This window comes from Scheffersomyces xylosifermentans, assembly GCF_036884685.1.
Source record: "Scheffersomyces xylosifermentans strain CBS 12540 chromosome Unknown RJT20scaffold_6, whole genome shotgun sequence".
Lineage (NCBI taxonomy): Eukaryota > Fungi > Ascomycota > Pichiomycetes > Serinales > Debaryomycetaceae > Scheffersomyces > Scheffersomyces xylosifermentans.
This window is the reverse complement of record NW_027042944.1, coordinates 611,011-630,973: the sequence shown is the minus strand read 5'-3', so window position 1 is coordinate 630,973 and position 19,963 is coordinate 611,011. Positions and strand designations below refer to the sequence as shown.

General features: G+C 42.5%; 7 protein-coding genes across 7 annotated transcripts; 3 read left to right on the top strand and 4 right to left on the bottom strand. All coding sequences in view use genetic code 12, as the record gives it.

The window, feature by feature from the left end:
* Positions 1-1,349: 1,349 nt before the first annotated feature.
* RBT7 (Rbt7p) lies at positions 1,350-2,318 on the bottom strand (the record flags this gene model as incomplete). Its single annotated transcript, XM_064918454.1, has 1 exon — positions 1,350-2,318. One exon carries the CDS (start codon positions 2,316-2,318, stop codon positions 1,350-1,352), a length of 969 nt encoding a protein of 322 aa, XP_064773049.1.
* A 1,446-nt stretch (positions 2,319-3,764) lies between these two features.
* Positions 3,765-4,908, bottom strand: SOD1 (superoxide dismutase). The gene is made up of 2 exons (XM_064917544.1): positions 4,809-4,908; positions 3,765-4,276 (listed from the first exon to the last, which is right to left on the bottom strand). Exons 1-2 carry the CDS (start codon positions 4,819-4,821, stop codon positions 3,825-3,827), a joined length of 465 nt encoding a protein of 154 aa, XP_064773048.1. The 5' UTR covers positions 4,822-4,908; the 3' UTR covers positions 3,765-3,824.
* A 1,319-nt stretch (positions 4,909-6,227) lies between these two features.
* RJT20DRAFT_53981 (uncharacterized protein) lies at positions 6,228-7,126 on the bottom strand. The gene has a single exon (XM_064920570.1). The coding sequence runs from the start codon at positions 6,820-6,822 to the stop codon at positions 6,397-6,399; it is 426 nt and encodes a 141-aa protein (XP_064773047.1). The 5' UTR covers positions 6,823-7,126; the 3' UTR covers positions 6,228-6,396.
* On the top strand, positions 7,127-8,298 carry RJT20DRAFT_53980 (uncharacterized protein). Its single transcript, XM_064920569.1, has one exon. It carries the CDS (start codon positions 7,432-7,434, stop codon positions 7,828-7,830), a length of 399 nt encoding a protein of 132 aa, XP_064773046.1. The 5' UTR covers positions 7,127-7,431; the 3' UTR covers positions 7,831-8,298.
* Positions 8,299-9,242: 944 nt separating this feature from the next.
* AMS1 (alpha-mannosidase) lies at positions 9,243-13,106 on the top strand. The gene has a single exon (XM_064920567.1). The coding sequence runs from the start codon at positions 9,410-9,412 to the stop codon at positions 12,779-12,781; it is 3,372 nt and encodes a 1,123-aa protein (XP_064773045.1). The 5' UTR covers positions 9,243-9,409; the 3' UTR covers positions 12,782-13,106.
* Positions 13,107-15,478: 2,372 nt separating this feature from the next.
* On the top strand, positions 15,479-16,126 carry PGA62 (Pga62p; the record flags this gene model as incomplete). The annotated part of the gene is made up of 1 exon (XM_064918643.1): positions 15,479-16,126. Exon 1 carries the CDS (start codon positions 15,524-15,526, stop codon positions 16,124-16,126), a length of 603 nt encoding a protein of 200 aa, XP_064773044.1. The 5' UTR covers positions 15,479-15,523.
* A 1,196-nt stretch (positions 16,127-17,322) lies between these two features.
* RJT20DRAFT_53839 (uncharacterized protein) lies at positions 17,323-19,822 on the bottom strand. The gene has a single exon (XM_064920568.1). The coding sequence runs from the start codon at positions 19,727-19,729 to the stop codon at positions 17,396-17,398; it is 2,334 nt and encodes a 777-aa protein (XP_064773043.1). The 5' UTR covers positions 19,730-19,822; the 3' UTR covers positions 17,323-17,395.
* Positions 19,823-19,963: the final 141 nt, after the last annotated feature.

Below are 19,963 nucleotides of genomic sequence, written 5' to 3'. Positions count from 1 at the left end.
TCAGTGCTCATTATATTTTTTTTTGTGGACCTCGCCGTAAATTTAGTGAGAGATAATCTTTTTTCTCAGTACGGCACTGGTAGTGGGTGCAGAAGGGCTACCGAGAGGTTAAGAGAGGAGGGCAGGCACAGGAAGGGGGAAGAGAGTAGAGAGAGAGAGAGAGAGAGAGAGAGAGAGAGATGGGAGTTGAAGAGCGGTGGGAGGAGGAAGAATTTGTGACTTAGACTCTCGTTGGAGCAGGGTCCACTGGAATAAAAACTGTGCTAACAGAACTAACAGTACTAAAGTACTTTTTTGATACCGTTATTGGTGGTGGCTATATCGGACTATGCCTATGTCTATTTTTATGCCTATTTTATGCCTGCGGCTACGGATATGTTTCTTGAAGTCCCCCTTATACTAATAATGTACCGAACACTGTAAAAGTCCCGTTTCTCTCGTCGTCGTTGTCCTCCTCCTTCTCCCCCTCCTCTTTACCAGCGCCCATACTAAAAGTCCGTAAATTCCTCCCCAGAAATCCAGCACAGCCTCTAAACCTCTCGCCAGAAAAATATTAATCACCAGTGGTAAGTACCTATATGGAAATATTCCCTTAATAGTAAAAGTCTTGGAAAAAAGCAGCTTTTGAGGTGGATATCAAGCCAAGATTTCGAGGACGACATGGTGCACATTTGTGGTTGGTGGATGGTGGATCCTCCTTACATCCCAAGTTTTCTTTTCCAGGCACCAACTTCCAATGCTTCTTCCCTTGTCAACTATGGAAGAACTTCCGTATCGTGGCTCACAAGCACGACTACTGCATTTCTGCATACAACATTCTCGGTAACAGGAGGTGCAGCGTCTGCATCTTAGGAACAAACCATTCGGGACGGATTTGGAGCTGAATGGATTTAGAGTTAAATGGCAGCAGTTTGTCCTTCTGGTGTTGGGTGGGAGATGTCAGCAAAATTTTCGTCACTCTGGTCTATTTTTCACCTATATCGAACGTTAACAGTGGATATCGTCAAAAATAACGTGGCATTTTCGACGTCAGAATCTAAAACTCGGATCCCGCTTTACTACAAGAATTTCCTCGGCAACACTGCACATTTGCCGCAAACAGAAATTGCAAAAGACTGCGAAAAGCATAATTTTTTTCGGCCGTGTTTTTGGTTGCAACATTATGGACTTTTACATTAACTATGAAGATTAACCAGAATATAAATAGAAACAGTTGTTGTCAGTGACACATTTTTTTGGTAACGGAAGAAAAGAATATAAAGACAGGATAAGAATTAGAAGGTAAAGGTTGGTACTTTTCGACTGGGAGTGCATATTAAATTTTTGATGTAATATAGATTTTAAGAAGCTTACTTTGGAAGGTACCAGACGTATTCACCACAGGTGGATGGAGTCAAGGAGTCGATGGCTTGGTATTCACCAGTCAACACATTACCCTTCAAGTTGTTGTAATACCAGATTTCATCAATGGCACCCTTCAAACATCCGACGTAAACCTGCTTACCGTTGTTGGCTTGAGCCAAAGCAGTTTGCACATCGGACAACTTGTATTGCTTCAACAATGTTGGGGTAATGCCGAATTGTTGCAAGAATTGGTAAGTACTGTAGTTCTCCCAGAGCTCAACTACCTTCTTGTAGAAAGAAACGGTGTTTTCGAACTTAGTGTACTTACCAGTGAAACACTTTGGCAACAAGGTGTTCATACAAGTACCATGCTTGTTGTACTCGTGTTCCCACAAGTCAATGCTACCAGCGTTGTTAACATTGGACTTTTCGTTGTTAAGCCAGTATTTAGCCATCTTGTTGAATAATTCGGTCTCACCGAAGACGTCGACGATGACGTGGGTGATGTTGTCCTTGTCGTCATTGATCTCTAGGGATGGGTTACAGTATTGGTTGTAAGAACCATCACACAAGTCGTTCCACAAACCGTGAATAGTAAAGACTTGGCCAGTTGGGTTGTTAGCAACATTAGCTTGGATCTCGGCTTCGAGTTGATGGAGGGTATCGTTGTCAGCGGAGGTAACAATGCTCAAGTAAGAAGAGTTGTAGTCCCAGAATTGTGTTTGCATCAAGACACCCCAGTTTTCGAAACAACAGGAGTCGGTTTCTGGGATAGCTGTAGTGTTGTGACATGAGAAAGTGTCAAAAGCACCGGTGAGGAAAGTAGAACAGTCAACTACGCTGTACTCAGTGTTGTTAGCAGCACCGACTGGAGTGTCGTCAGAGTCACCAGCGACTTGACAAGTCAATTGGAGTGGAGCAGCTGAAACAGCGGACAAAAGAGCAACAAATGGAGCGAAGGATTTGAACAACATTTTAATTTTAGTTTTTGGTTTTACTTGAAACACAGGCAAAATCAGGAAATATCCTTCGGTATTTATAGATGGTGAAATACTACGTCAACTACATGGTGGAAGTCTCCGACGGATCTCCCGTGAAAAATTTACCGATCTCCGTATTAGTGTCTAACTCCTCCCGCAAAAACGTTGCTGAAATAGCTAATTTTACCCAATACCAAACTATTTTGGTGCCGTTTAATAACAAGATGAAAATCCAGTTCCCGTCCATTTGTTCCTGAAATTTTACGTTGATAAGCATATGGCTTCCCTCGGAGGTGCTCGTTCGGTTTGACATGTTTCTATCAATTTGCAACCTCTTATCACGTGAAAACATGTACGGCTCTCCTCGGTTCTTGTTACGGTCCGGGTTCCATGCAGGTGCGCTCGATTAGATCATAAAATTTCACTATGCGTCAAGCGCAATAAACGTACCTTCATGGTATGGGAAACCCACGGGTTTGTATTAGGTGAACAATGTGGTTACCAATTAGGGTAGACGATTGCCTTTTTCACAGGGTACTAGCCCCTATTCCTGAGTAATGGACAAGGAGATGTAAATCACCTTCCGGTGGGCAATTTGCTACGGCTTATAGTGGTTATCGTTGCCAGTATGGCTAGCTAAGAAATATGAAAAATAAATAAGTGCCTCAAAAAAAAAAATAATGCCATGAGGACGCTAATTTTATGCCTGAGCTTTGGCAGTTAGTATGGTAACGGAGTAGTGAAAGTAGGCTCATTTTCATCATTGGGAGGCTGTTGGGGAGTAAGCCACTTCTAGAGACGGGTAGAGTTATACGAAGAGTTCTTGAGGAATTAGGAGTATAATTAGGTAATTATCGACAGAAATTGAAGAGACAGTGCGGAAGACAGCCATACATCGACTGATGTAAATAGGTTATGCACCTCCACTGAGACCGAAGTTAAAACCATAAACGTTTATTGGGAATAATTAGCCCAGGACATGCGGTTCCGGTAATTGTTGCATTGTGGGGGAAGGGGGTTATCAAAAAGCGGATTATTAAGACGTGCAAATGAAACTTTTTCAATTACCGCTAGCTGGTTTGGGATTGAAATGAATCTCTTGGAGATTAAAATTTTTCACCCACCCGGACGTCAGATGTCAAGAGTCTAATGCTGTTACGAGATGAATTTATGGATAACAATAGGGGACTAAAAGTACTATTTAGTCTATATGTCCAGATAAATAAGTGGTAAGTGGCTAAGTGGCTAGGGTGCAACTTGCCTCGAAACAATACTTTGTGCATTTGCAAAAGGTATGGATTCATCGTAAATGTAGTTTGCGAGATTCAATCTTGTAGATGTAAAAGAATTATCTGAAAATTAGCGTTTTCACTGTCACAATTTCTTGTAAGAAGACTCTACTATTAATATATGGAGTTTCACTTCCACGGCTACTAAGGAATTTTCTTGGAACTCATATTCATTACTTCCTAAAAACTAACTACATATTGTGTACTTCGCTTATTGGGTCAAACCAATGACACCACAGGCTGGTCTACCACCGGCATGACCAGTGGTCTTGGAGTCATCGAAACCACCCTTACCGTAGTCATCAGTACCCTCGTGGACAACGACAGTTCTACCCAAAATAGAGTTGTCACCGATCAACTTGATCAACAGGTCTTGCTTAGAACCCTTGGCAACACCTTGGCTGTCAGTGGTGATGTTACCCAAGTCACCGACGTGTCTCTCGTCATCTTCTGGAGCACCGTGAGTTTTGGAGAATGGGTTGAAGTGAGGACCAGCAGAGGTACAACCGTTGGTGTTGTCACCGAAGGTGTGGATGTGGAAACCTCTCAAGGCGTTTGGGTCGTTACCAGTGATCTCCCAGGAGATGGTGGTTGGGTCGGACTCGGAAGCTTGTTCGAAGTGAACGACACCAGAGACGGTTTTGTCTCCTCTTAAGACAGCGACTAGAAAGTAGAGTTAGTATTTTATTCCAATGAAAAAAAAATTTGATGAAACTTGTCACACCAATCCGTCTTTCAATTCCCATGACTTTCCTGAAATATCTTTGAATCCTTTGAATCCTTTTGAAACTATCCCAATTCAACATTCAAAATGGTATTTGAAATCCTTCGGGGTCTATTACCCTCCAATTGCGGAGGAAGTCAAATGCTTATGTCACGTTTTGAAATCTCAAAGCTGAGGCTCAACAGATTTTGTATGGAGAAAAATCGGAAACAGCATGAGAAGACGAATGGGAGTACGATCCGAAGAAATTGTTGGCGTCCCTCCCGGTAATGGAGTCAATTGAACTGGTGCTCTCTTGAGGAGTCGATATGAGCTCTATGCCGTTGAGTAGACGCGTTTTCAGTGCTAATTGGATCGCCTGAGCTCAGATCTACTGCAATTGAGTACACTTTAACCATGTCTCCTTCCCTAATTGGAGCCTCGGATTCCCTGAACTTTTCAGATTTCATCTCTTAGTGAGGAGATACATACCAGCTTTGACCATTTTAGATTAGTTACAGATAGTTTTTATAGTAGAACTGAAGAAAAGTATTCAATTGCACACAGAGAAAACGGAATCTCAACTTCTTCTTCCAAAAGAAAGGGATGAACATATTTATATCTGAAATGGAGGAGTAATGACAAATTGGCCCCCAAGGCCTGGAAAACAGGGGTCGTGTCTCGTCGGTCAAAAATGCAATGATGCAATACGGAATTAATAGTTGTAGTGTCGTTACTGTTTACTGTAGGACCGGTAATAGGAGAGAGGTTGTGCGAAGGATGTCGAGGAAATCGAGGAGGTCCAATTCATTCCATGGCCTTCGCGAGGGGCAGAGTATAATGGCCCGGGGGTTTTCGATGACGTAAAAGTATCAATGGGGATAGGGAGGGCTCAGTGTCCGTAATTTCAACGTTTCCCATATTTGGACTGATAGTGCTGGGTTGATAGTAACCATTGGTTCTATAGTTGCTGTATGCCCAGGCCCATGACGTAAACCGAAACTTGCTGGTTACTAATGGCAAAAAAAGCCCCTAGTAATACAACCAGTAACTGAGTCTATTCCGTCCCTGCAATAGTTTGGGGGTGTCTCCACAGTCCTCTCGATTTTCATTTGCTGGTGGCCGTATTTCGGGATCGATGGTCAACCGGAAATGGATGGTAGCGCCGCGGCTCGGCTGGGAAGCTGCGAATGGGAGCTTCACTACGACATGGCAGTTATATATATGAATTAACGATAAAGAGAGATTTAAGTTCTTTGGTATAGGCAGATTCAAGATTCAAATCAACAAATAAAGGCCTATCTTAAAACTTTCAATTTCTGATCCGTTTCATTTCTTCCCATGTCAGGTACGGGGATTTCCCCAGGTTATATATATTTGTAACCCTCCAGAAATTCGTTTCTGTGGTGCAATCCAAACGGTACGGTACTGACAGTTTTTGGTTTAAATGAGGAAAAAAAAATACCTCTCAGTTACCTTGTAGGTTAAGTTTATTTACTCATATCCACACTGTGCAATACAGGTGGAATTGTATATTGAACCACCACAGAAAGGTAGTAACCACAACGGTGTTTCGGCGGATTGGGAGGTATGAGGTAATGGGAGAATTGTGAGAATTGTGAGGTTTGTGAGGTTTGTGAGGTTAATGAGCTTTGGAGGGATATGAGGTAATGGGAGCATTGTGAGTTGGATATTTGTGAGCCTCAACTGCATGTGAGGAGTCTTTTCTCTTAATTGTTTCATATTGTGGAGATGGAGCAGAATTGTCTATTGCTATTAATGGGATGAAGTGAAGTTTCTCGTTGCTCGTTGCTCGTCTGTGGTGTGTATTCTCTACAGAAATTGACAGTTGAAAATCTTATGAAGTCAATATGGGCATGAATAAATACAATTAAAAATATATAATGCTAAATAAATAATAGCTCTAGGTCTAGCGTATTACGCAAGGCCGAAGAAGGTGGATTTGAACTTCATTTTTTGCGATAATACGCTCTTTCTAAACCGTCCAAAATGACTTTGACATTACCCATTACGATGTGGACTGCCTAAAGCCTTGGCTTTTTACTCTTTGTTTCTTGTTCTAAGTCGTCCTTGGGTTCTTTGTATCGTATATCACGATAGCCTTGTTCCGTACGGTGTTCAAATCATCGTCCACATCGGGGTAAATCCTCTCATTCATCAAGTAACTGTACAATTCTCTTCTAGACCATGAATATACTATATGGGCATTCTCTGGGACCGGTTGCTGCTGTTCTGCTACGGCCTCCTTTACGGCCTCCTTTATAGCCTCTTTCCTAGCTTCCACCTTAGCGACCGTCTCGTCGGTCTCGGGCAACTTCGGCTTCCTTTTTGGTGGAGGAGGAATCGATGGCAATCTTGATAATGAGAATATCAAGTAAAGCGTAGATGCCACTATAAGGCCCGAATATATCCAGAAACCGCCCCGCTTGAACTTGTTGAAAAACCTATCAAACGGGGTGTAGTAGCGATAGTATATTCCTACCATGTTTGCATTTCCCAGCTATTCCGGTTCCACTGCTGTACTCTCTGGTTCTTGTGAATTATCAACCGAACTGGTTTTACCGAGAGACTTTGAAAAACCACGTCAAATTTCACTGGAACTGACTGTTTTGCTAGCAGCAATTAGTGATACTACGAGCACCTCCCCACTGCGACTTACGAGCTACAATGAATATATTTAATGAACTAACTTTTAGTTTTCTTTGGACAACGCCAGGGTCTACTTCCTAAGTCTATTTGGAACAAGTAAAAGGAAGCGAAACGAAATGGAACTAATTCATCTAACTTTCTCTGTCCTGTTTTATCTGTCCTCTTTCCTAACTGGTCCACTCTCACTGTCTCTCTCACGGTCTCTCTCCCTGTCTCACCGTCTCACCGTCTCACCGTCTCACCGTCTCACCGTCTCACCGTCTCTCCCCCGTACCATACCGTACCTCACTGCACTGGCAGCCTCTAGCGACAGCCTCAAATTCACGTTCCACTTATCTCCTGCACGCCGGGACTGTCACTATCTCAAGAGCCACTCCTTCGTAGGCACTGTGGATTTGTGTTGCTCCCTTTCTTTTGCCTTCATAAGTGTGAATTCCTCTTCTTGATGTATTCCACCAACAGATCACTTGTATATCTATTAGTAGCCATTGTCGTCACAACGGTTCTCTATACGCACACGCAAACAGACTTGTTTCTCCCCAGCAAATACACTAGCTCTACCGCCGACGCCGCTTCTGTCACCTCCACCACCGCCGATAACACTAGTACCGCAACCATGTCCAATCTCAAGTCTTACATCGTCACCTTGAAGGAAACCGTCTCTGACGCCGACTACTCAGGCTTACAGGCCACTATCAAGCAATTGGGAGGTGAAGTTACCTCTCAATTCAGCTTGATCAAGGGTTTTGTCGCCAAGTTGCCAGAAATCCACACTTCAGCCATCGAGAAGCACGACCAGGTGTTGAGCGTCGAGGAGGACAAGGAAGTCAAGATCCAAAGCTAGATTTAGGGATAGAAATCGGATTTCTACGACTTTTTGCTCAATGGCTCGCATAGATAGCGGTTGTACCACTCTAGAGTGGTCTACAACTGGATAAATATGTACACTATTATCATTTTTATAGGTTAAATAGCGTTACGAATCAGTGACCTTGCACATTTGCACAATGAAATTTTGAAAAGCACATTATCTGTAGACTTAGTAGGACGAGTTAGATCTTGACATAGAATTGATATAGATCGAGGTTACAAATCAAGAGAGAGAGAGAGAGTCCCTATCTAGTTACATTACCAGCCTTGTATTCTTTTGCCACCGTACTTACACACTAAATCAACTTCCTGTTCTGGATCTCCCCTGTACTGGCTATAGAGAGATAGTGGGGAGAGATGGCGAGGCTTTTGGGGTGGTTGGTAGCAGGTAGCAGGTAGTGTGAGGAGTGAGCAGTGAGCAGTCAGAGGGCTATGGACCTGTGAAATTCTAGAACGGAAATAGTGTCTATGACAAATGGAACGTGCTCTGGTAGTGGAAGAAAGGAGAGTATGAAGAATCGTGGGATCGGGGTTTATGGGATCATTATGAGGCCTAGTCTGTTCACACTTCGTCCTGGGGTACTACTCCCAGAATCTGAGTTCTCTCCTTATTGATTCCCTACGGCTTCGCTTGCCAAATCTTTCCCTGTCTGGACGTAAACTGGATGGCCAGCAGCACTTCCATAAATATATACATACATACAATTACTCACTCTCACTCTCGCTCCCTAAACTTAATGCAACACTCCCTAAATCCCCCTATATCTCCCTAAATCTCTCCCTAAACTGTTCTCTCTCTCGCTAGGCAAGAGCCTGCGTCCAAGCCTACTCTTACCCCTGCTACTACGCCTACCCCTACCCCTACCCCTACGCCTGGGCCTACACCTGGGCCTGGACCCAAATGCAACCAATTACCCCCAATTCTCTCCCTCTTCAATGCTGCGGTACGGGTCTTCCTCTCCCTCCCTATTGTATGTCGTCATGGTGCCATATTGTTCTGTCCTGCACATAACCATCCTCCCTATCTTATCATCATTCATTCTCTTCTCTCGCTGCCAACCCCTCCCCTGCACAATGCCCCCTTTTTCCCCGTGTTTTCCTGGCTAACCTCCCACCGCTGCTACCACCGTCACTCATTTCCATCTCCCCCATCTCTTCCCTCTCCACCTCCCCAATTCTCTCGTTTTTCTCCCTAATAACCACTACCGTTGCAGATTAAAACGCCATGTTTGCTCATATTTTCTCATTATTTTCTCCCTGGTCTTACCGCATCCGTCCACTTTTCTCACTAATTCAACTTCCGAGCCCGTAATTTAGTGAGCGTTTTCAGCAGCCATATGCTCTGGCGGATAAATTTCAAGTTCCGTTTTTATGGCATGTCGTATAGTGTGGAGTAGTCTTTTAATGTTACTTAGTTCTTTCTCTTCTTCTTCTTCTTCTTCTTCTTCTTCTTCTTCTTCTTCTTCTTCTTTGTGTTGATAGTATAAGTTGTTATACATCAATTTGCTGCTAATTGGCTCCTTGAATCCTTCTTCGTACATTTGACCCCAAAAATGTCCTACGATAGATTCAACCATCAGCCCACCTTCAAACCGGTGGACTCTCTCTTTGAGAACAGACTTCGTCAGTTCATCGATAGAGGAGGAGAATTCCGTGACTTAAACTTACCCAAGTTCTACGACAAAGAACGCCGTGAAATTGGCAATTTGCAATCGTACCGTGTTCCTGATATCGACGGCAAGACACAGAGACCTCTTTTCAAAGATATCGACTTTGATACTGTTCCATGGGAACATATCGGACTTGGGTACAACTTCGGACCTTCGTGGAAGACGTTCTGGGTTAAACTCAATGTGGAAATTCCTGAACACTGGTTAAAGGAGGAAGTGATTGAAATCGAATGGGATCTGAGCTCAGAGGCTCTTATCTACAATGAACTGGGCTTGCCATTGCAGGCTTTTACCGGTGGAGAACGTAACTTGTTCAGTTTCCCAAAGGAATACAGAAAAAAAGAGCCCCAGACATTTTACATCGAAGTCGCTTGTAATGGAATGTTCGGAAACGGTGCTGGTGGACACCCGGATCCAAACAGATACTTCAGATTAAACAGAGCTCACTTGTTGTTGCCTAACATTGAAGCTAGAAGACTCTACTGGGATTTCTTGACTATTAGTGATGGTTCAAGAGAATTTCCTGGCGGAACATGGCAAAAGTACCAGTCAGCTGATATCTGTACAAAGATTATGGATGTGTTTGACCCAGAGGACTACAGCACTGTCATAGAAGGAAGAAAATTGGCCGAGACATTGTTAGGAAAGGATATCAACTCCGAACAGGTTTTCGATGAGTACTCCAACCCTCAACAAAAGAGAATTGACGTCTTTGCTGTTGGAAACTGTCACATTGACACTGCTTGGGAATGGCCTTTTGCTGAAACTAAGAGAAAGATTGTTAGATCATGGACTACACAAATTAAGATCGCAGATCAGTACCCTGAGTACGTTTTCGTCGCTTCTCAGATGCAGCAGTTCAAATGGTTAAAGCAGTACCATCCCGAGACCTTTGAATTGGTTAAAGAAAAGTTCGCCACTAATCAATTCCTTCCAATTGGTGGCTCCTGGGTCGAAAACGATACCAACTTACCAAACGGAGAATCCTTGATTAGACAATTCTTATTAGGCCAAAGATTCCAATACAATGAGTTTGGTTTCTACTCTAATGTGTTCTGGTTGCCAGACACATTTGGATATTCTTCTCAAATTCCTCAAATTTGTCAATTGGTTGGAATTACCCGTTTCTTGACCCAAAAATTGTCATGGAACAACATTAACCAATTCCCTCTCAGTACTTTCAACTGGAAGTCCCTTGACGGCTCTCAAGTGTTAGTCCACATGCCCCCAAACAATACCTATACTGCTGGTGCCAACTTTGGTGATGCTTGGAGGTCCCAACATCAGCACAAGAACTTGCGTAATGTGCCAACTGGTCTCTTGTTGTACGGTCATGGTGATGGTGGTGGAGGTCCTACAGAAGAAATGCTTGAAAAGTTGAGAAGACAAAGAGGTTTGGCCAACACCTCTGGTTTAATTCCCGCTGTCCACTTGGGTAAGACTGTTGATGACTTCTATGATCATATCTTAGCTAACTCTCACAATGGTCGTGACTTGCCAACTTGGCTGGGAGAGATGTACTTAGAGTATCACCGTGGTACTTACACAGTGCAAGCAAATGTCAAGAGACTCGTTAGAGCTGGCGAAATTAAATTACATGATGTAGAGTTGATTGCAGGTTTGGTTTCTATTAGCAACACCAAGTATTCCTACCCAGCTAAAAAGATACAAGATCTCTGGGAAGACTTGTGTCTCTGTCAATTTCACGATGTGATTCCCGGTAGTTCTATTGGTATGGTTTACTACGAAGAGGTTTTCCCAATGTTGGAGGACTTGCTCGTGAAGGCAGAGAAGATTATTGATGATGCTCTTAGCTACTTATCTGACTCCAAAGCGAATGACCTGGCCAAGGACTTGTCTTTCTTAAACACCCTTCCATGGAATAGAAATGGTGAATTAATTCAAGTCTCCCGTGAAAATGAGAAGTTGTACAACTTGTTGAGTAATAGTGAATTCTCTGTTAAGGACAAACAAGACAACTTACTCATTAGTGTTAGCACCGATAAGAAGGATGGTGTAACTAAGTTGAACTCCATTGACTCCATTGCTCACCCAGCCTCCGTTACTCCTCTCGGTAATGGCAAGCACATTCTTTCAAATGGTCTCTTGAAGGCCACTATCAGTTCCAATGGTATCATCACATCGTTGTATGACGTCAAGAATGACCGTGAGGTTATCGATACAACTGCCACAAACCAAACTTCTAGTGATGACATCCCTAGCGATGAAATTGGAGCAAACCAATTCCTTCTCTTTGACGATGAACCTTTGAACTATTCCGCCTGGGACACGGAATTGTATTCCTTAAACAAATTCAAGTTATTGAAGGGAGGTGAAGTCACAGTTTTGAGCAACAACCCATTAGAAAGTTCTGTGTTGGTCAAACATCAGATCTCGTCTAAATCATCTATAGAAACAATAATTTCTATTCAAGGTATTCACGATTCCAACGAGACAAGTAACAACTACATCAAGTTCAGGTCTCATGTTAAATGGCACGAACATTACAAGTTCTTGAAGGTACAGTTCCCTACTACTCTCAATACTTCTCTCAATGCTAACTACGAGACTCAATTTGGTATCACTCAGAGACCAACCCATTGGAACACTACTTGGGAAATTGCCAAGTTCGAGGTAGCACATCATAAATTCATGGATTTGAGTGAATATAACTATGGTGTTTCCATCTTGAACAACTGTAAGTACGGTGGTGCAATCCATGGTAACTTGTTGAGGTTGTCGTTATTGAGAAGTGCTAAGTCTCCTGATGACCAAGCAGACATGAGCGACAATCACGTCTTTGAGTATGCTATATATCCACATGCTGGTAATGTGGGTCCAGATACCGTGAAGTTAGGTTATAACTTCAATTACCGTGTAGAGAAGGCTATTGTTGACCCTAAGAAGCTGTTGGCTCTGCTTCTCGGAGCTATTAAATTGAGTGGAGGTGAAAGTTTGGTCTTGTCTCACATCAAGCGTGGTGAAAATGACGCAGATGTAAACCAGATGGAGCACATCACTTCGGAAGGCAAGTCGCTTATTCTTAGAGTGTATGAGTCCTTGGGTGGATCTACCAGTGGTGTGTTGAAATTCGACACCTCCTTATTAAAGATCGCTAAAGTCTTCAAGACCAATGCTTTGGAGGACGAGAAAGACCCAGCAGTTGGTGCTGAGTTGAAGGTCAACGATAAGGGTGAATTGCCAATCAAGTTGAGAGGCTTTGAGATCGCTACCTACAAGGTTGTTTTGAAATAAATTAAAATACGTAAATAAAAGGTTTTGAGTTCATTTTTTTATCGTTTAGTTATTGTTTAGTGATACAAGTTGAGTTTTTTGAAAACAATGGATGAGCGTAATTGTAAAAGATGTGAATTATAACATTCTTGCTTTGGTCTGGTGGTATGAAAATCAAAAATGAGAATCGAGCGAGATTTTCCGTAGCATTCTTTTGAATCGCCTATCTTGTTACATTAAATATTCCACCACATACAAGGAACCAGATAGTACCACGTAATTGTTTTGAATGTAACATGACAGCTTTTCTTAATTATCTTTATAAACAATAGTCCAATGTTTATGTTTTTAGTCAGAGAAGATCAAAATATTTTCCAGAATCTTTAACATTGCGAGACTGGTTCCTGAAAAATTTCGCAACTATTCTCTGGAAACCCAATAAATGCTAATATACTCTGATTTCTTCGGCTTTTGGTTGATAGAGAGGGTATACTTTACGTCAGGTTCTACAAGCTAGGAAAATTCGAAACATATTACCAGAGAGACGAATAATTCATGAACTATCTATTCCATAGAGCTTAAACTCTAGAGTAGTAAATAGCTCTGGTGGGGGGCTGGTCCGGGCTTTGCTGAATCAGACAGTCACTACATATTACTCTCCAACATAGCAATGATAAGTCCAAATAATTGCGCTTCAATGGAAGCTGCACAATTCGGGGGCAATGAATCGCATCTATTAATAGTTCTCATCTACATTGTGGTATCCATAGTAGTGAAAACCATTACCAGTTTGGGACAGGCTTTTAAGGCAATAAGCGAAAATCAATGAGGTACTCATCGCATGGCACATATTATCAACAAACAAACAATTGAAATGACAATAATACAATTAGAGTTGGGGTAGTGCCGCACAGTGATATCAGACTAACAACACTATTTCATGTGAAGTGATTGCCGAACAGAGAACACAAGAGAAGTCTAAACGAAATTTCTGCACGTCGAATGGAGTATTCTTCAACCATTGGTTTGACTAAATCTCCTGGGGAACAAGTACCTGATGCCTCAATGCCAAGAGTGGTGACACTTGGCTTCCGCAAGAGAAAAGAGAACGATTGCCAGCCAGATCTACGAATCAATTACGATGATCGCGGATCTGAGATTAACTGGAAAAGCCATACTAGTGACTAACTAATTCGATTCTGTTCCAGGTATGCAGGTGCATCCAGCTCCGCAATTAGCAGTACTTCAGTAGTTTGGGCACTCGGGAGCTGAAATTGGTCATCTGTCGTGCGCATACACGAAACGAGAGCTGCGGACAAATGAAATAGGCCAAAGCTTACATTAAAATATGTCCAACTACAGCTTCGACTACATCCACATTGTAGAGAGGCCCCAAGAGGCCATACAGCAAGACACAAAATATCGACATATCAGGACGCAAACAGTACCCCTCAGGCATATACATGATAATAATGATAATATCATCAGTGTAACTTCATCGCAGGAGGTATCATATAAACCGACACACATACAACGCGAATTTTCAGGTATGACAGAAATAATAAAAATATGTATATTCATCGTGAATGTCGCACGGTGATTTCGTGTCTGGGTTCACGATACAACGTATAGGTACATTAGAACACCAAAGTATGCCACTAGCTGCTGTCGAGAGGAGAGCAGCATGCACGGAAACGCAAACAGTACAAGAACGATGTCTGTACAGTTTCATGAGAATTGCAACGGGATCATGTTTACAATTCCTCGCCATATGCTGGTCGTTGTGTCTGTACGCTCCAAAATTCCATTAATAACTCTCCAATGAATTGTCTGGAAAATTGCCCGTCTGCCTCACCCTACTGTTTGTTTATCTAACGACATGTTTACTCCTGCAGACATTGATACAAGCGGTTATTTTTAGCACCACCTGCAGCTGGACGAGGTCCCAAAGCGGCCGTTACTGTATCCAGCTGGCAACAGCAAGGTCTATTGTAGTTGGTCATATTGCCTACTAAACCGACGGATTTGTATTTCATATGGAGTTTAACTGTGGTATACATCATAGTACAGCACTAATGTGTAGGATGTTATTCTGCTTAGAGCCGCCGACTTATGTTGCTCGCAGTACCCGAGCCAGCGCGATGGTGATAGGGTGCTCCTAAAGTACTAATATTGGGCCGCATGGTAGCATGGTGGTGATTGATCCGCATCGTGAGAGCAGCAAAGACCAACTAGTTGCCAAGTACCACCACATGTTGCCGGAATCAAACACGGCTCACTTTCTCTTGATAGACTTCTCGTCTACACCGAGCTATCTCCCCGAGCCTACCTATCAGTCAATGTCGTCTGCTCACTAACCAAAACTACTACATCGAGCCAAAACCTCGCGCACTTTTTCCTAAAGCCATCGCCCGACACCAGACATTTTCTTCCTTCTCGGGTGATTCAAAATCGAACATGCCAGAAAATATTTTTCAAACCTAAACTGGCAGACGCGCCTGCATGAATGCTGCACTAATTCACAAAAAGTTTGCATCCAGTAAACAAACCTTGCCAACTGCATCTGTTCCCCCATTCCACTCATGAACTTTCATCGCAAAATATGAGCGGCAGGCTCTGAGTCAATGGGGCCAGTAATACCGAAAGTGGAAGATTTGAAGAATTCGAGAACTATATAAATCTGAGTATTTTCCCTAATATTTTAGATCTTACTCTTCTTCTTTCTGTTATTCAACCCTACACACTCGCTTAATTATCAACATCATGAAGTTCACATCCGCCGTCTTATTAGCCTCTGCTGCTGCCACTGCTCAAGCTGCTTACGCTAACGAAACCGTCACCGACATTGCCACCACCATCGTCACCATCACTTCTTGTGACCACGATGCTTGTCACTCCTCTGTCGTCACCACCGGTTTGACCACCGTCACGGAGTACGAGACCGTCTACACCACCTACTGCCCATTGTCCGCTGAGGAGACCGTCACCGACATCTCTACCACCATTGTCACCATCACTTCTTGTGTTGAGAACAAGTGTGAAGCTGTCCCAGTCACCACCGGTTTGACCACCGTCACCGAGAACGAGACCGTCTACACCACTTACTGTCCATTGCCATCCACTGAGGCTGCTGCTCCAGTGACCACCAAGGCCGCTGCTCCAGTCTCTACCGAGGCTGCTGCTCCAGTGACCACCAAGGCTGCTGCTCCAGTGACCACCAAGGCCGCTGAGACTGTTGGTGCTGAGTCCACCTCTGCTCCAGCTTCCGTTGCTCCAGAAGTTTCCTTAGCTGAGGGTGCTGCTGCTGCTCAAGCTGCTCCAGTTGTCGTCGCTGGTTTGGCTGGTTTGGCTGCTTACTTATTGTAAGCAGTTTAGAATTTACAATTGTTACAAGAAAGCCATATACTACTTTGTGACTACTAGTATATAGTTTTCTTTAATTGGTTCTTTATCTGTTTATATCTTTCTGGTTAATCACATTTTTCTTTCTCAAGGGAGGGAGGTTCAATATAATGGACTCTCCTAACCTTTAAGCTGCGCAGCTTTTTCTGGAGTCGAACAGACTCATTTGGAGTTGTTTCTGACAACTTCTTGTTTAGAAGACTGGTTTCAAAATAAATATTTTCTTTAATTAATTAAAAAATTAATATCTTGAGGGCATATTTAGTCCTTGTCCCTGTGGGTTCACTATCCTAGTTGTTAATATAAAGACGAAGTTTCAAATTTTAACTGCATGGGGTGTAGACTTGGCTGTTCTATCGTATATTGTAGTTTAATGTTTCAAATCTTGGAAACTCAAAAGGCCGTGTGCGGCACCATCGCAAAAAGTGCTGCTATTTGTTTTATACCAATTGTTTAGAGTCAGTTCCCCTTACTAGATTGTTTATTTGTTTACACTTACACAAAAAATGCTCTTGGCCAAGCTTATGATAACATTTTGCTTTCATGTCGCTTTGGCTCAGCGACTATTGTTTCAAGACAAGCTTAAATCATTGGTGCTCACGGGAGATATACACCGCATCGACAATAGATTTGTGCTGACTTGGAAATTGCTTGGAAGTCGAACCATACATCAATTGTTTTAACACATTCCGGATCTTGTATATAAACTATTGAGTAGAGTGAGGCATTCAAGATCATTACGAAAAACCGAGCGACCCGACCCACAATGGGGGAAAAGGTAAAGACCACATTATCAGAGCAACAAGCCGCTTGACAACTGTAACTTGTAACATTGCGAATGCTACTCCCACGGCTAAACTGCCTTCATCTCCAACTCGTTGCAAAAGGTTACCCTTGTCAAAAAAAACCTAAAATATACATTCTGATTTCCATTGGCACTGCTTTCCTAATTTCTCGAGCACTGTACTCGTTCAGGAATATTTTCCCAACTTACCTCTTCACCCTCACTCTGAAACAAGTCAATTTTCATCTCTACTTGGTACAGTTGTGGGGGTATTGGGACAACCTCGTCGGTTATTCAATTTGAAAAATACTTGTACAGTAATATTATCAATATTATATGGGTATGCACGACCAGCATACAAACCCCAATATTTTTTGTCGGTGTCTATTCTATGTGCAGACACGGCGCTCACCTAGCAGACCGACATTATTCCTCTTTGGGCAATCGCCTTATGTCTCCTCGTCGTCTCCAAGAGTCAAACCATCTTCAACATTGCTACCAAAGAAGTCCAAATAGTCTACTCCCTGGTTCAGCTCGGTGTGGTCATGCACAGTGTCGTCGCTTCGGCTTTGGGTGAGGAGCAGATTTAAGTGCTGGTCCGACTTATACGCATTGACTTCACTTATACCGTACACCTTTATGTAATCTATCTGTAGAGCCAGGTGGGCACGTGAAACATGACCATTTGATGTAGATGTTATGTTTGTTGTTGCAGACTCTTCTTCAACTTCAATAGGAATGAATTCCAAGTAGATATCGCGAAGTGGAATTGCTAAGCTGACAAGTTTCACTGGTACCTCAAGATGCGTAACTCCTGAAGAAATGGGATGTTCCGAGATCTTGAGGAACTTGCGAAGATACCTATTGGAGCTCTTATCGTTAAGTACCTTGAACTGTTTTTGGTAATTATGTAGTTTATCGTAGTGACTTTGGCTTCTAGGCTTTACCCATAAGCTCACCCTACCCATGTTTCTGCTTTTGATTATGACGTCAGTAAGAATTATCTGATTGAACAAGCGAATTCCTATGGAACATGAATCCAATTCACAATTCCAGCTCAGCTCGTTATCTAGGAGCACGTTGTTTGCGTTGTATTTCCATTCTCGAGGCGATTTCATTGATAAATAGTGGTACCAACCAAATAGGATACGACCGAAGAAGGGTTGTGTCTCCCTGGCGTTATTAGAATTTCCCTGCGTTAAAAACCCAAGAATACGAGCTCCCAAGTTGTAGTCGGCATAATTGACCTTTATTGAGCCTTTTGCCAAGATCTCTGCTAATTGACTGAGCAACAAAGGTGTAGCAGCCGTCTTCAAAGGAGAATCAGAATTTCCATCTTCCACATTAAGCGAGTCTACCAAGTGGTTAAACTTGTCTATTATGTTTTGGTTGAATTCCAGCATTTGCCTTTGAACAAGACCTTCCAATTTCTCCTTGAGAATGGTCGAGCTTTCGGTGACTTGCTTTGATATTAATTCATCCAATTGCCCTGTATTCTTCAGAAGGAATTGATCCCAGTCCGGTGTTGCAGCAGCACCTGTTAAGTTCTTGCCATAACTCTCAATGAAATTAAATAAGTACTTATGAAAGGCTGGTTTGAAGTGTATTCTGTCGTTTTTGATATAAACTGGGATATGGTCAGGAAGCTTATTGACCAACTCGTTGACAATTTGCTGTTTAAGTGAATCAATATCATCGTTAGCCTTTACCAACTTCGCCAATTTGTCATTGATTTCCTCCAATTTGTTCTGATCAGTGTATATGTCCTCGTTAAGTTGTTGACGTAATTTGATGAACTCCGTTGTATGTCCCACGAGTCTCGTTTCAACCTCTTCGAATCTCTGAATCGTGATATCGTATTGCTCATTCTGATTCTTCACCACCAATTCTACTGTGGACTCCAACATATCGTGTCTCTTTTCGAGAGTAGATACCCACTTCGAGATCTTATCTATTTTATTTTCAACTTTCCTTAGATTCGATCCGAACACTCTGCTCTCATAGGGCACTTCTGCTATCATAGTCTGATAGACTACCACTGCCACAAGTGTTAAAATGAATGAAAGCACCGCGAAGAAAGCATATTGCAAATTCAGACCTTCGTTTGATCTTGGAGACGTCCCCTGAATTTTAGACTTCAGGTTTTTGTCATCTATAGTTTCTGTAATTTCTGGCTCAGCAGCTTCTTCTGCTACTCTATTTACTTCCAGCAGAGCCCCCTTTTGACCGTAGTCTTCTTCCTCGAACGACTTGTATTGTGTCTCGTCATTGTTTGAATAACGAGACGTGTCTCTTGTATTGTAATATTCCTTAACTGATCTCTCAGATACATTTCCTATATCTGCATTGTTTGTGCTACTATTTTCTCTTCGAGCTGCATATCTGACATCTTCTGCCTTATTGAATATGCTGTTCTCATTGAACAGATCTTCGTCATCGCTGCTTTCATTGTAGGTATCTGAGTCGCTGACGTCTATGTCTCCATTGTGATCATTTGAATTTGGTTGATCCAAATTGGTAGCCAGTAGCAGCTGCTGAAACTTACTGAAAGACTCGTTCAACTCAATTTCATTTCTCAAGTCTTCCTCTTCGTCATCTTCACTATCGTAATTTCTGGCCAAAGTCTCTTCCTTTGACTTGTACAATTCTCTGTATATCTTCTCGTCCGCAGCAGTCCTCATCTTTGGTAGAGGTTTGGCTGGTCCAACATAAGTATGCAAATGGATTGAAGCATCATCGTCAGTATCTCCAACCACTCTGGGAACAGCTGGAAATCCTACCATGATAGTTCTTTCCTAGTACTACAATATCAAATCTACAATACAATACCTTACTAACACCAATTGTAATCTAAACACCAATCAACAGTCTTTCACGTCTTTTGATAAATCGGTTCAAAAATCTTTTTTCGGAGCGCGTTTTTATTTTTTTGTAGGTGCAAAAATACGAAAATGTCGCACATTGAAAAGTAAGAGTAATAGACATTATTGTTGGGAGGTAAAGAGAAGTCTAGTGGT